The sequence below is a fragment of the Oryctolagus cuniculus genome, chromosome 1 (assembly GCF_051225735.1).
Source record: "Oryctolagus cuniculus isolate XC-2025 breed Fujian yellow rabbit chromosome 1, ASM5122573v1, whole genome shotgun sequence".
Taxonomy (NCBI): domain Eukaryota; kingdom Metazoa; phylum Chordata; class Mammalia; order Lagomorpha; family Leporidae; genus Oryctolagus; species Oryctolagus cuniculus.
Genome location: NC_142867.1, coordinates 31,855,560 through 31,869,868, shown reverse-complemented (window position 1 = coordinate 31,869,868; position 14,309 = coordinate 31,855,560). Strand labels below are relative to the sequence as shown.

Below are 14,309 nucleotides of genomic sequence, written 5' to 3'. Positions count from 1 at the left end.
CGTCCTTTTCCAAACTGATCAGGCCACTCCATGAAAGTTCCTTCAGCGGCCGTTTCACACTCCCTTTTCCTGCCCTTCCTTCACAGACACAATGCACCTTCTTCCATGGCCACGAAGACCAGTTTTTCTGCTTTGGATCTCTTCTCTCACCTCCCTTTCAGGACTTGTTTTTTAAGACTTTGTTTATTTGAGAGGGAGAGTTACAGAGAGAGAGAGATAGGGAGGGAGGGAGAGAGAGGTCTTCCATCCGTTGGTTCACGCCCCAAATGGCCACAATGGCCAGAGCTGGGCCATTTCGAAGCCAGGAGCCAGGAGTTTATTCTAGGTCTCCCACGTGGGTGCAGGGGCCCAGTGATTTGGTCCATCTTCCACTGCTTTCCCAGGCTATAGCAGAGAGCTGGATCGGAAGTGGAGCAGCTGGGACTTGAACCGGTGCCCACAAGAGATACAGGCGCTGCAGGCGGAGGCTTAACCCACTATGCCACAGCGCCGGTCCTTTCAGGACTTGAATTGTCCTTCTGGCTGACACTGTATATTCTTGAAACTTTCTCCTTTCTTGTGTACACATGCTTAGCTTTCCTTGTTCTCAAAATGTGGTGAGCGTTTATAGCCAGCTTTATCCCGAGGCTGGCATTGTCCCTCCTTTTACTGCCGTGTATCTTAAAACCTAAGTGTCTCGCACCTCCCTGCCTTTGCCATCTGTCTCAGTGCCCATTTTGTGTGCTGAGACGTGAGACATGCGCAGCGACCTGCTGCCCCAGTGCAGTGCCTTTTCTCCCAGCTTCTCGGCAGGGCCCTTCTTGCCACTTCACTGCTGTCCTTGACGGTGGACTGTGGCCTCTGGAAGCCGTGGTAGTCAAGACTTCTGCTCATCCACAGCTTCTTCCGGGTCTCCCACGTGGCTACAGGGGCCCAAACACTTGGGCCATCCTCTGCTGCTTTCCCAGGCTAATGCAGGGAGTTAGATCAGAAGTAGAGCAGCCAGGTCTCGAATTGGCACCCATATAGGATGCCAACATTGCAGGCGGCAGCTTAACCTGCCGTGCCACAACTCCGGCTCCAAGCTTTTTTTTTTTTTTTAAGATTTATTTATTTATTTGAATGGAAGAGTTATAGAGATGCAGAGGCAGAAGCAAAGAGAGAGAGAGAGGTCTTCCATCTGCTGGGTCACTCCCCAAGAGGCCACAATGGCTGGAGCTGGGCTGGGCCAGAGCCAGGAGCTTCCTCCAGGTCTCCCAAGCGGGTGCTGGGGCCCAAGCACCTGAGCCATCCTCCACTGCCTTCCCGGGCCACAGCAGAGAGCTAGACTGGAAGAGGGGCAGCCAGGGCTCAGCACTGCAGGCAGCAGCTTTCCCTGCTGTACCACAGCACAGCCTGCACACCCCTCCCCCCAAGCATTTTTAGTATAGAATCGAGAATGAGGCCTGTTGCCTGCCCTAGAATTTTAAATTTTGGGGCATTTTCTCAATATTGTTCATTTGTCAAATATGAGAAGGGTGCAGAATTAGGCAGTTCAGTTTTCTTGGCAGATTTGCCTTTTAAACTTAAGCCACTTGGTTTCACTTAATCTATTGTCTGCCTGCTTTTTTAAAAAATGTATTTATTTGAATGATAGACAGAGCTCTCCCATCTGCTTGTTCACTCGCCAAATGTCCTCAACTGCTGGGACCAGGAACTGGGAGCTGAATCTAGGTCTCCCATGTAGGTTTCAGGCAGGAAGCTGTAGGCAGAAGCCGGATCTGGGGAACAAAGCCAAGCACTTCAGTTTGGGATAGGAGCATCTTAACGGCTGGACCAAACGCACCCCTGTCCCCTCCCCACTCCCTTCCCCACCTGCTCGGGTTGCAGAGGAAAGTAGCAGACTTGGTCACGTCCGGACTGCCTGCTTGCAAAGCCTTCTCACCCGCTCTGCTCCGTGCTTGTCCGCTTCCCTTCACCTTTACAGCAAGTTAAGCAGCCCCACACTTTCTTTTCTTTTTTAAGGTTTATTTATTTGTTTGAAAGAGTTACACAGAGAGAGAAGAGAGAGAGGTATCCATCTGCTGGTTCGCTCCCCAATTGGCTGCAACAGCTGGAGCTGGGCCAATCCAAAGCCGGGACCCAGGAGCCGGGTCTCCCATGCGAGCCCCACACTTTCTAAGTTCCCTACTGCTCTGAAGGTCTGAGAGGGTGATCGCTGAGCCTTTCCCCCACTCCTAACTTTTTTTTTTTTTTTTAATTTGAGAGGCAGAGATCCTATCCACTGGTTCATTCCTCACATGTCTCCAACAGCCAGGGCTAGAGTGGGCCAGAGGCAGGAGCCGAGAACTGAATCCAGGTCTCCCAACTACTTGATTGATCACGTATTGTCTGCCAGGGTCTGCATTAGCAGGAACCTGGAATTGGGGGCCAGGACTTGAACCCAGGCACTCTGATACGGGATGCAGGTAACTTAATGGTGCCAAACTGCTAGGCTCTGTTCCCAACTAAAGTAGCTTCTCTGGTTAACCAACTCTAGTCATCGGAAGAAGAGAATGAGACAGCTGCAGAAGAAAATAAAGAACGGAACGCTGAACCTAAAGCAAGATGACCCCTTTGAGCTCTTCGTAGCAGCCACAAACATTCGCTACTGCTACTACAATGAGACCCACAAGATCCTGGGCAATACGTTCGGCATGTGTGTCCTCCAGGTGCGTGTCCACCCTCTCCCCCACCCCCACCCCCGCCGAGCCTATGCCTGGTGTTAGAGGATCGACGGGTGCTTAGTGCTGCCTGATGGATGGAAAGATCTCCTACCCTCTGCGTTAGCCCTGAATGCCTGCAAGAGCCAGGGCGGGGCCAGGCTAAAGCAGGGAGCACGGAAATCAGGCTGGTTCCCCACATGGTGTCAGGGGCCCAGGTGCTTGGGCACCACCTGCTGACTCCCAGGGTGTGCGTTAGCAGGAAGCAGAGTGGCCGGGACTCAGCTGAGCACTCCAGTATGGGTTGTCCCAAGTGGTGACGTAACCGCTGTGCCAAATGCACACCTCAGCACCAGATACCGTGAGTGGCCCTAGGGTCCCAGAGCCCCTTGGCACTCATGAAGCCTTCCCTGGCCAGTGTGCAGAGACTTGTTAGAGCCAGCTGGAGCCACCTGTGTCTCCTGGGTCCTCTCCAGGATGCACAAGCAGCGTAGCTGCCAGGAGCCCACTCCCCCGCTCTAGCCCCGAGAAGCCCTTCACTGTCCGCCCAGAGAGCTGCTGGGGACGTGCTCCCCAGTGTGTATTTGTGATCGGGTATCTTAATAGACTTGCACGTTTTTCTTTGTTCTGGTTCTGGCGGTCTTTGTTTTGTTCTTTGATTCTTTGACAGCCGTGCTCCCCCCACCCCAAATCTAAGCACAAATTCCCACCTTTCTGTGTGTGTTTTTATAGTCACATACCACTGAGACCCTGATTTCGAAAATGGTAAAGCATATCTTGCAAAATATAAATTACGGAATGAGAAAAATCAAACTAGACAGTGTGATTGTTGTCTGCATTCCAGCGAGTTGGGCACTGCTGGCTCGTGTCTCACCTCAGAGGCCAGGAAGAGCAGTTATTTTACTCCCCTCTCACCCTAACTGAGGGGAGTTCCTTGGCCTAATCACTGACTAATTGGGGGAGTTCTGCTCTTGGCCACTACTAGGTGCCAGAATGGTGCCTCTCTTAAACAGTAGCACCCCCATGTGGAACAGTTGAGTTTTGCCAAACTGCTGCCACACACGAAGCTATTTCTGAAGTTCACGAGTGAATCAGTGAAGGCTGGAGGACTCGTTTCCAAATAGGATTTTATCGGTGGTTATTGAAACATTTTGCCAGAAGAGTATAAACCAGGTATACCTGTACTCGAGGCTAGGCTGCCCTCTGTCTCCAGATGAGGGCCTGTGTGTGTGTGTGTGTGTCCTGGTTCATCAGGGCTGGAGGCCATACTGTCTTGTCTTTGTGATCGGAAGCCCTCTTTGCGTGACCACCTGGCCTTAGTCAAGTCTCCTTGGATGTCCTTGGCATGATCAGCCCCTTCTAAGGTCTCTTCCTTCCAGGATTTTGAAGCTTTAACTCCAAACTTGCTGGCCAGGACTGTGGAAACTGTGGAAGGCGGCGGGCTGGTGGTCATCCTCCTGCGGACCATGAACTCCCTCAAGCAGTTGTACACAATGACCATGGTAAGCGGCTGAGGTTACACTGTGTGGATTCGCTTCAGTCTGCCTTCGCTGTAGCCCACTTTCTGTAAAGAATTTCTCACGGGCAGCACCAGTGAGCAAGCTGCACACCTCTGAGCTGGGAGCTCTTCAACTGCAACTCAAGAAAAAGTCAGTGTGGATGGCTCTCAGGGCCGGGTGTGCCTAGGAACCTCCGGATTTCACATTGCTTTCAGGTGTTCGTATGCAGTTATGATGCGGCTTTTATGTAGCTCAGTTTTCTGGAATGGCATTCTGCCCAGAGCCATGCCCACGCCTACGCGTGTGTATTGCAAAACAGGAAGCATGCACAGCTTTCTTGCTGGCCCCCATTCTAGTGGATGAAGGAACAGTCTCACTTGCCCATCTCACTCCTGTTTTGGCAAGAGTTTTGATCATGGGAGAGGAGGTTTGGCTCCCTCCGCAGAAGCCACTTAGGAGTGGGAGTATGTTGTACCTGAATCGGAGCGTCTCTGGAGCAGTGCTGGCACTGTCCCCGGGGGCTCATGAGCTGTATTTATCTAGTGAAATGGACTTTCCCCAGCTCTTGGGCTCCACTTCCTGTCATTTCCACCTCTGACATCACTTGTCACTACTGTCCTGGCTTCCTCGGGCAAGCCCAGCTCATTGTCACCTTGGGGTGTCAGCACGTGCTTCCCCCACCACAGCGTGCTTCCATGCATGTCAAGTCCCTGTTCGGGGTAGCCTTTGCTTGTGCTGCTTAGAATGGGTGGCTGCGCCCAACCGCAGCCTGCCCTGGACAGCCTTCCGAAGTTACCAGTGATTGGCTTCTGTACCTTGGGTCCCTGCGGGTGTGTTCCCAGGTTCCAGAAGAGTGTGTGGCATTTAGGCAGCGCCTCTGAGGTGCTGTGAGTAAGTGACTCCAGGTCCCATAAGTTGCTTTCCTCCACCTCTTACACGGCTACCTGCTTGTCCTTCAAGCCTTGGCCTGTCACCGGGGAGCACCTTCCTCTCTCTCTGGATGTGCAGGTCCTCCGTTTGCTGTCACCGCACCCTGTATTTTACTTGTATTCTTTACCAGAGTCTGTATCTGTTCACTTATGTGTCTGTCTGCGTTCCTGGCCTTCAGGCTGTGGGCCCCGTGAGAACGAAGGGGAGCTATATGCACCAGGTGTGGCCAGCATGTCTGGCACATGTGCACCCTGGGATGCTGGATCAAGTGTGGGAAAGCGAGGGGAAGTTCATTGTCATAAGAAACGGCACATTTAGCATCTGAGCTCAGTTCTAGCAGATCGCACTTGGCCAGAGCCAGCACCAGCACCGTGGGATCACTGACATCTCCTTTGGCAGACCTTGGTGTTGGACTCCTGGGCCTCAGCACTACGGGGAGACTTCACAGTGAATGTTGTCTTGCCTCCTTAGGACGTGCACTCCAGGTACAGGACCGAGGCCCATCAGGATGTGGTGGGAAGATTCAACGAGAGGTAGGTCTACAGACATCCTGCAGTCCCTTACTGTTGTCAGGAGCCAGGAGCTTCTCCCGGGTGTCCTATGCAGGTGCAGGGGCCAAGGACTTGGGCCATCTTCTACTGCTTTCCCAGGCCATAGCAGAGAGCTGGATCGGAAGTGGAGCAGCCGGAACTCAAACTGGCACCCATATGGGATGCTGGCGCTGCAGGCCAGCTTGTTAACCCACTTTGCCACAGCGACGGCCCCTTGTGCTGTATTTCTTCAGGGAGACTTTCTTTGTCCTGTCCTCCTGTGTTCTCTCTCCCTGATGAAAGAAGGCAAATTCCTGTGTGTGTGTGTCCCCATCCCTGGTGTGTGTTGGTCAGCTGAGGAGGACAAGGGACAGAGCCAGGGGATTGGGGGCACACATGGCAGGCATGTGGAGGGCTACCCATGGGCTCAAGGGCTGTGTATGGCACGCGGGTGCCCTGTACAGGTGGCTCTCAATCATCTCACTGCTCTGCAGCTGGGGCCTGGCGCGGCGAGACGCAGGGGGCTCGGTGAGCTTCCTGAAGAGCAGCCGCTCTTCTGTGCCCCCGTGTGGGCTCTGCCCACTCCCTCCGAGCCCTCACTGCCCTGGTTTTGTTTCTCAGGTTTATTCTCTCTCTGGCCTCTTGTAAGAAGTGTCTCGTCATCGATGACCAGCTCAACATCCTGCCCATCTCCTCACACGTGGCCAGCATCGAGGCCCTCCCTCCGCAGGCTCCGGTGAGTCTGTGGCAGGGTGCAGAGTCCGGGTCTCCCGTGTTGATCCTCCCGTGGTGGTGCTAACCTCCCCTTCCTTTTCTCCCTGGTAGGATGAGCGTCTCGGTCCTTCTGATGTGGAGCTGCAGGAGTTGAAGGAGAGCTTGCAGGACACGCAGCCTGTGGGCGTGCTGGTGGACTGCTGCAAGACCCTGGACCAGGTGAGTGGCGCTGGGCCCCCAGCCCAGCGTGCGCAGCGCACAGGTAAGGTAGGGCCTACAGAGAGCTGCAGAAGCCAGTCAGCCCCCAGGAGCTCCCCAGGGCTGGGCCTTGGCTCCTGCTTATACTCACGCATGCTCTTCTGTCCTGGCTGGGTTCAAGAGGAAGTTCAGGGATTTCCTCCCCCTTCTCCCCCCCACCATGCCCAATCCCCACGAACAGTTCAGGGGGCTGGGTGTCTGCAGGGGAAGATGGATTACATCTAAAGAGGAGTCCTCTTGGTGCTGTTCCCAAGGCAGGGGGATATGTGTGCACTCTGTCACTTCAGTTAGGTTTGATGATAGAAAGGGTTTTTCGCTTGTGTAGAAGTGCAAAGAGAGCTTGGTTGCCTGTCTGCATGTGAGGCCTGATGAGGGCCCTGTGGTCTGTTGGGTGCAGATGGCAGGCTGAGTGGGAGCTGCCAGGAAGCATTTCTGCGCTGGCATTGCTGGCAAGGTTGGCTTCTCTGGCGGTGCCTGGGCCATGTTGGCTGCTGATGGGACACAGCCCGGTGCCTTTGAGCTGTCAGGTGTGTTCAGGGTTCTGGGCTAGCCTGAGCCAGATGAGCAGCACAAGCCCCTTAGCACTGAGCTCTGCCTTCCTGGTGGGCAAGAGCCTCGGTGACCCCACCCACCCAGGCTGAATCCTGACAGACTGGCTTCTCTGTTCATTCTGGAAACATCAGCACCAGCTGCGTAGCTCTCTGGGCAGCCCAGACTGCGGGCTGTGGACTGCTCTGGACCATTTCCTGGTATGTGTTTTATTACCAGAGAGAAGGAGTGAGACACAGGATGGGCAAACAACGTACAAAAGGCCATGGCAAAACAAAAAGGGGAGAAAATTAATTAGTACGCAGAGTACACATTAAAGCAATAAAAGGTGGTGTTGCCACTTGGGAGTCCCGCTCTGCAGAGCCAGCTGTTATTAGCAGTAAATTCTGCATCTGAGTGCTAAGTTTTCCTGACTGCAAAGAAGTCACAGTGCACAGCCTGGAGGGGGTCCTTTGCTAGGCGTTCAGTGAGTCCAGCTTTTTTGCTATCATAAATAAAGCTCTTAGGACTTTCTTAGTTACATCTGTGGGCACTGTACGAGGGGGCTTCAAAAAAGTTTGTGGAAAAATGCTCGCTCTGTTTTGGTTCCATTTTCCCACGAATCTTTGGAAGCCATCTTTTATCCTGGGTAGGTTTCCAGAAGAGGAATTGCTGGGGCTGAGGCTGGGTGTGTAGGGGTGGGTGTGGGTGCAGCCCCGGCAGCGGATGCAAATGCTTTCGCTCTGGGCGCTGTGACCTGAGTCTTCACCCATGTGATGTGCGTGTTTTAGATTGGGCTGCTCTAATTAGGAAAGAGGCAGGTATCTTCTTCATCGATTATCGGTCAGCTGTATTGAGTTTCGTTTTTGTGTCCGTTTTTCGGTGAACCGCCCTGCTCATGTCCTCTGCGCACTTTTCTACTGGATTTTTGTTTGTGTGTGTTGGTTTTCCATTTTGGAAATGATTGCAGAATGCATTGTTAGTCCAGGTCCGATGCCCTTCAGTTACATCAGTGGCTTCTTCCCGCTGTTTGAACAGTTTACTACTTCACTGCTCTAAAAAGGGGCAGAGTTCAGCATTCAGGCAGACCGGGTTGACACGAGGAGGACCTGGCTCTGCTTTGAGTGTCTCCTCCTGGAGAGACCCTGGCTTCCCTCGGGCCCGCCCTTGCATCTGCCTGGGCCTGTGTCTCTTCAACATCTTCTTCGCATTGAAGAAGTTTCATGAGGACTAGCCGTGCCGCCCCATCTGACCCTCCCAGGACAGGTGCCAACCAGGGAGCCACAGTTGGCCCGAGTCCTGTTTTGGCTCCTCTCATTCGGGGCCATGGCATCAGGCTTTCCCTTCCAGGTGCCAGGCATTCCTCTAGGCCCTCTAGGGGCTTGGCGGTAACTAAGACGGTGCACCTGCTGCACGGAACGTGCCTTCTCGTTGGGCGACAGAGCAAATAAAGGAAGCTAGCCAATCACGGATCAAGTTGAAGGTGCTGTGTGTGACGGAAGGTCCATAAAAGCAAAGAGGGACAGGGCGTATGGGACTCGGGGAAGTGGGGCTGCTGTCTTTCTAGATCCAGCAGTTGGGGATGGCCTGGTTTGAAGGTGATATTTGAGCAAGGACTAGAAGGAGCTAAGGAAATGAGCCAAGTTGCTTTCTGCGGATGAGTGCATCAGGCAGAGGGATCAGCAAGTGCGCGGACCTTAGGCAGCAGTGTGGCTCGGGTGCTCCAGGACTCACGAGGAGGCCACTGAGGCTGTGTGGGCCCCTGGATGAGCCGTGGTGTGTGCACCGTGAGACGATGAGGTTTCTGCTTACGGTTACTTCTCAGTGCAGCTGCCGGGGGCTCTGGGTCCTCGAGCTGCTGTGCTGGGTCGAGACGGCAGCAGAATGAGGGCGGCAGCGGGAGGGCTGGGGGAGGCTTCTGGGGTCCCGGAGGCCAGTGAGGGTGGAGGCCTTGAGCCGAGTGCTCGAGGGCATGACGACGAGGAGTGGCAGGGTTTGTGTCCGTCTTGCTGGTGGTCGATCAGCTTCTGGCATAAACACTCGGACAGGTAACTGAGCCGAGGAAGACTGCGTGTGGGAAGGTTTGTGGGAGCCTTTAGCGTCCAGCTTCAGGTTTAAGATGTCGGTGGTTGTGGGGAGCAATCCGGACTAGACTAAGTTACTCGAATTAGGACTTATTCTATGCATCTGCTCTCCCACAATATGGCGCTGGGAGAGAAGTAAACAGCTTCCGCACAGCTGCCTCCAGTTCAACCAATTAACTGTAGGACTTGCTCCTGATTGGAGGAGAGCAGCGTACTCGGCGTGTGGGCAGCCGAGTTGGGATTGGCGGAGGAGGACTATAAAGGAGGAGAGAGACGGCATGCACCAGGAACATCTATGGGGAACATCTAAGGGAACCCGTGCAGCCCCCAGAGAGCCGGCCGGCGGTGTGCCGCTCCCCTGCGGAAGTGGGGAATGCGGCCAGGGGGAACTGCCCTTCCACGGAGGTGGAAGGGATAGTAGCCAACCCGGGAAGAACCAGCAGCAAACCCAGGGAGGGCCGAGCAGACGAAAGAACAGCTCAGGGTTTAGTGTCGTTCCTCCATGAAGAGGGGGAGCGACAGGTGGTCCCAGGGGAGCTGTGCAGGGAGCCGGTGCGTGGGCATAGGCCTGAGGTGTGGGGACGAGGTATGTGCCGAAGCTGGAAATCCGAGGGCTGGCCACATGTAGTTAGTTTTGTAGCTCTTGGGGCCGAGTCGGGATGGCCGGGGGAGTGGGATGTCCAGGTGCTGAGTGGTGCTTTCTGGACTCGAAGAGCTGCCACTTGTCATTTAACCCTGGCAGCAGCCTGGCTGCTCGGCGATGGTGATAAAGGGCTGGAATGTGGCTTTGTCAGGGCTCACCCAGTACATTTTTTTTCCACAGGCAAAAGCCGTCTTGAAATTCATCGAGGGGATCTCGGAGAAGACCCTGAGAAGCACCGTCGCGCTCACAGCTGCCCGAGGACGGGGGAAGTCTGCAGCCCTGGGCCTGGCTATTGCCGGGGCTGTGGCTTTTGGGTGAGGGAACTCTCGGCAGCTTGCAGGATCGGGGGCTGGAGGGGAGCTCGGTCTGACTGGGCTTGCTGGCTTTCTGTTGGCTTCTGGCTGGAAGCGGCAGCACTGTTGCCCTCCACCCACCCCCGAGGTGCAGGTACACCTGCGTGCACTCGGCACCTTTGGAATCGCAGCTTAGAGTAGAACAGACACACGAGCAAAGATGTGGGGGAAGAAACTTAAACTCTCGGAGTGAGAGTGATGTGACCCGCTTTGCTGGCTGAGAAAAGTACGAGTGTGGTGTCTACTGGCCTGCTTCGTGGAAGGTCCTGCTGGCCTCTGAGGGGCTGCTCCCCAGTCTGAGGCTTACCAAGGAGGCGGGATGGTTGATGCGGCTGCTGTTACGGTCTGTTCTGCTAACACTGTAGTAGCAGACCTACAACTTACCTCCTGCTCCCATGTGCGTCATCTTCCCGGTGCTCCCTAGAGCACTTTGGGCATCTCCTAGGTGGACGAACATGGGCTCAGGAGTTCCAGAGACTTCTCCAAGATCTCCCAGCAAGTTGATGCTGGGAGAGCTGGGGCCTGAGCTCAGCTCTTGATTCCTAGCTCTTTGTTTTTCCTGCTGCTCCGTCTGAGCCGCCAGCACCCTCTCCTGCATCAAGGGTCCTGGAGGCTGGCTGCGGCCTTGGCCTGAGTGTGCAGGAGCTCTCCGGCTTCAGCACAGCTCGTGTGAGCAGGAGGCCATCCCCCTGGTGGCAGGGCCCTGGACTGGGGAGTGCCATTTGGGTTTCTGCATGCGGGGAGGGGGGTGGTGGTGTCTCCCCACAGTGCTTCTCAGCAGTTTGCTTTCACACATGTGGCAGCTAAATGCCTGAACTTGCTACCTACCTGGGAAGGAGAACCTGACTCGGGCCTGGGGAGTCGCTTCATGTTTCTGCCCCAAAAGCATCCTGACCTGTTTCCCTGCTGTTGCCTCCAGTTATCACCTGTATGACAGGAGCAAACCAAAGTTTTCTTCTCTAAACGACATTGCTTTAAAGAGTCCTCCATTTCTCAGCCATCCTCCTCTTCGTTCTGTAGGTACTCCAACATTTTTGTTACCTCCCCAAGCCCCGATAACCTGCACACCTTGTTCGAATTTGTATTTAAAGGATTCGACGCTCTGCAGTATCAGGTAGGAAGCTGGGATGAGGGCTGACTTTGGTTCAGTGCTGAGCTGAAGTCCAGGGGACGTCTTTAGACTTCAGAATGCTTGCTTTCTTAATATTTGGTTGCTAAAGTTTGCCATTGGTTTTCCTTTGCGCCCGCCAGGAGCATCTGGATTATGAAATCATTCAGTCTCTCAATCCTGAGTTTAACAAAGCCGTGATCAGAGTGAACGTGTTCCGGGAGCATAGGCAGACCATTCAGGTGAGGCCGCGGAGATGTATCCTTTCGCAGGCATTGTGGGCTCTGTAATTGCATGTCCCTTCATCGTGTTGCTGTTTATGATAAACCTGTTCAGAATTTGTCTCTTCTAAAGGACAGTGAAGCCAGTGTAGCCAGACTGGAAAGTTGTAGTCTTGTCCTTTGAATGTGGAATGAGAAAGGGGGCAAAAAAAATTGTTCTGACATCAGTCAATTCTAACGTGGCTGAGTTACTGCAGGTTCTGAAATGGTCCCTCTGTAGCTAGAAGAATAACCTCGCCATTTAAATGAAAAAAGAACTTTGCCAAATGTGCTCCGCATCTTTGTGGTTTAGCCAGTGGCCTGTTTTCCTTTTAAAACTGTTTTCCCAAAAGCTCTATAAATCTCCAGCACTCTGCAAGCCTGAGTGGCCTGTGCTCGTCCAGAGCTCAATTCTGTGAAATCTCTAAGAGCAGCATTCTGTGACAGCTCACGGGGGGGACTGAGATTAATGGGCTCTTACTGGAGTGGGCTCATTGATTGTATTTGGAGTAGGGTGGGGGTGGGAAGTGAGCCAGGTGAACTTGGCAGTATACACCCTTCCAAGTGTATGGGTATGCTTGTCAGAGAGGTATGCTTTTATCTGAGAGTCCAGGTTGTAAACGAGGTTAAGTGTTTATGCCTTTTGCCTTAAGGATCTTGTTTGATTCTTACTGTCTCCTAGAATCTCCTCGTATACATTTCTTCCCACTTGGGCCTGATTCTCTCAGCTGAGGGGAGGAAAGATTGATGACGTGGGTTGGGGCGGGGATGGAGGCAGGCTGCAAGGCAGAATGCAGAGGCCTGTTAAAACTCAGGAAGGTACAGAATCCGGAGGAGGAAACCGTTTCCTTGAAGTGCCCTAGCGTGGCCCTTCTCGTCCTTGAATTTGTAACCAGATGCACTCTCTGGTTGCCAGAGTGCTGTTGTCTGCAGCCTGCAGGAGAGGCACACGGGGGTGACTTGACTGAGCCCCCGCCTCTTGCTAGACATGGAGAAGGCAACGATGGAACGTGGCCTGGCGCCTCCTGTGGGCTGCTTTGATGACGTGCTGGTTTACCTATCACCTGAAGAATGCGGTGGGGCCCGGTGTGGGGGGGTGTGGTGCTGCTCGGGGTGGGCCGGGTCGCTACCTCCGTGACCCGTGTCCTCTGGCGATGTGGTTGGAAAAGGTGGCTCGCGGTGAAGTACTTCAGCTGCCCTGGGAAGTGCAGGGTAGCTGTGTGACACTCGGGTGCCCAGCACTCACATTTGAGAAACACTGGCATTTTGCTGCTTGCCGCGTTTCTTTCATATGTGAAAGTCGTTTCTATTTTTGTCTTAGGTAAGCTTTGCAGATAGAGTGGAAGTCCCTCCTATACCTCTGCTCATGCCTTGTGTCCCTCCCTGTTGGTAACTTGATTCTGGGTTGAGGCTGTGTTTCCTTGCAGTTGCTGTGTTTGTGTTTTCTGTTACATAGTATGCGTCCGTAAAGGGCAACACACTGTTCTTGTCCTCCTTCAGCTCATCTAGTTACACTCGGCATTTGTTTTTGAGACACGTTCAGGAGTGAGCATTGGGCTTAACAGTTAAGATGGGCACATCTCATCAGAGTACCTGGGTTTGATACCTGGCTCTCGCTCTTGATTCTACAATCCTGCCATGTGGCCCTGGGAGGCAATAGGTGATGGCTCCAGTCGCTGGGTCCCTGGCACCTCTGTGGAAGACCTGGATTGAGTTCCCAGCTTGTGGCTTCCGTCCTGGCTGTTGTGGGCATTTGTTGAGTGAACCAGCAGATAGGAGCTCGCTCATTTTGTTTCTCAAATAACACTAAGAATTTTTTTAAGATGTGTCCAGGTTAAAACTTGTGGATCTGGTTGATTCCTTCTTAAACACTGTATTAGTATTCTACAGTTTATTTTTTTATTTCCAGAAGCAGAATGGTTGGGTTTTGGGATATATATAGGTTTTCAGATTTCTGGGATTTTGCTAAATTCTCCTTTAAGGTATTCATAATGGTTTCCCTTCATACAGGCATTTTTCATAGTTTCTGTTTGGCCAAGTCTCTCCAGCACTGTTGTACAGCTGTGATGGTTTTGCCTGTCTTTAAGTGAAATGGTGTCTCCTAGTCTTCAGTGGTCCACTGATGATTGGGGAGGTGGGGTCATCTTTGTTTATGCTAATTGTCCTTCCCATGAAATACCTCCTCATGGCCTTTTTTAAACCACTTTTTTTTTTCTTTAAAGATTTTTTAATTTATTTATTTGAGAGGTAGAGTTTCAGACAGTAAAAGGGAGAGACAGAGAAAGGTCTTCCATCCACTGGTGCATTCTTCAAATAGCCGCAATGGCCAGAGCTGCACCGATCGGGAGCCAGGAGCCAGGTGCTTCTTCCCGGTCTCCTGACTAGAACCGGTGCCCATGTGGGATACCAGTGCCCCAGGTAGAGGATTAACCAAGTGAGCCACAGTGCCAGCCCCTTTTAAACCACTTTAAAAAATTTTTTTAAAGATTTATTTGAAATGCAGAGAGAGAGATATCTTTCATACACTGTTTCACTCCCCAAATGGCCATGATGTCCGGGGCTGAGCCGAGCCAAAGCCAGGAGCCTGGAACTCCTTCTGTGGGTCTCCCATGTGGATGCAGGGACTCAAGCACTTGGGCCTTCTTCATCTGTGTTCCCAGGCACATTAACAGGGAGCTGGATCAGAAGCGGAGCAGCCAGGACATGAACCTGTGCCTCTTTGGGATGCTAGCATTGCAGGCA

The 14,309-nt window shown here is 53.1% G+C and overlaps 1 protein-coding gene across 3 annotated transcripts in view; it reads left to right on the top strand.

Moving 5' to 3' along the window:
- Positions 1-14,309, top strand: part of NAT10 (N-acetyltransferase 10) — a 40,249-nt gene that overhangs the window by 4,396 nt on the left and 21,544 nt on the right. Inside the window, exons 4-11 of one of the 3 annotated variants that reach the window (XM_002709044.6) lie at positions 2,498-2,669; positions 4,040-4,162; positions 5,561-5,622; positions 6,241-6,355; positions 6,445-6,552; positions 10,027-10,160; positions 11,220-11,313; positions 11,451-11,549. In XM_002709044.6, coding sequence (XP_002709090.2) covers positions 2,498-2,669; positions 4,040-4,162; positions 5,561-5,622; positions 6,241-6,355; positions 6,445-6,552; positions 10,027-10,160; positions 11,220-11,313; positions 11,451-11,549 — 907 coding nt within the window. Of the gene's footprint in view, positions 1-2,497; positions 2,670-4,039; positions 4,163-5,560; positions 5,623-6,240; positions 6,356-6,444; positions 6,553-8,756; positions 8,898-9,561; positions 9,790-10,026; positions 10,161-11,219; positions 11,314-11,450; positions 11,550-14,309 lie in introns of those variants that run through there. The other 2 variants (XM_089327494.1, XM_089327491.1) reach the window with 2 other exon arrangements.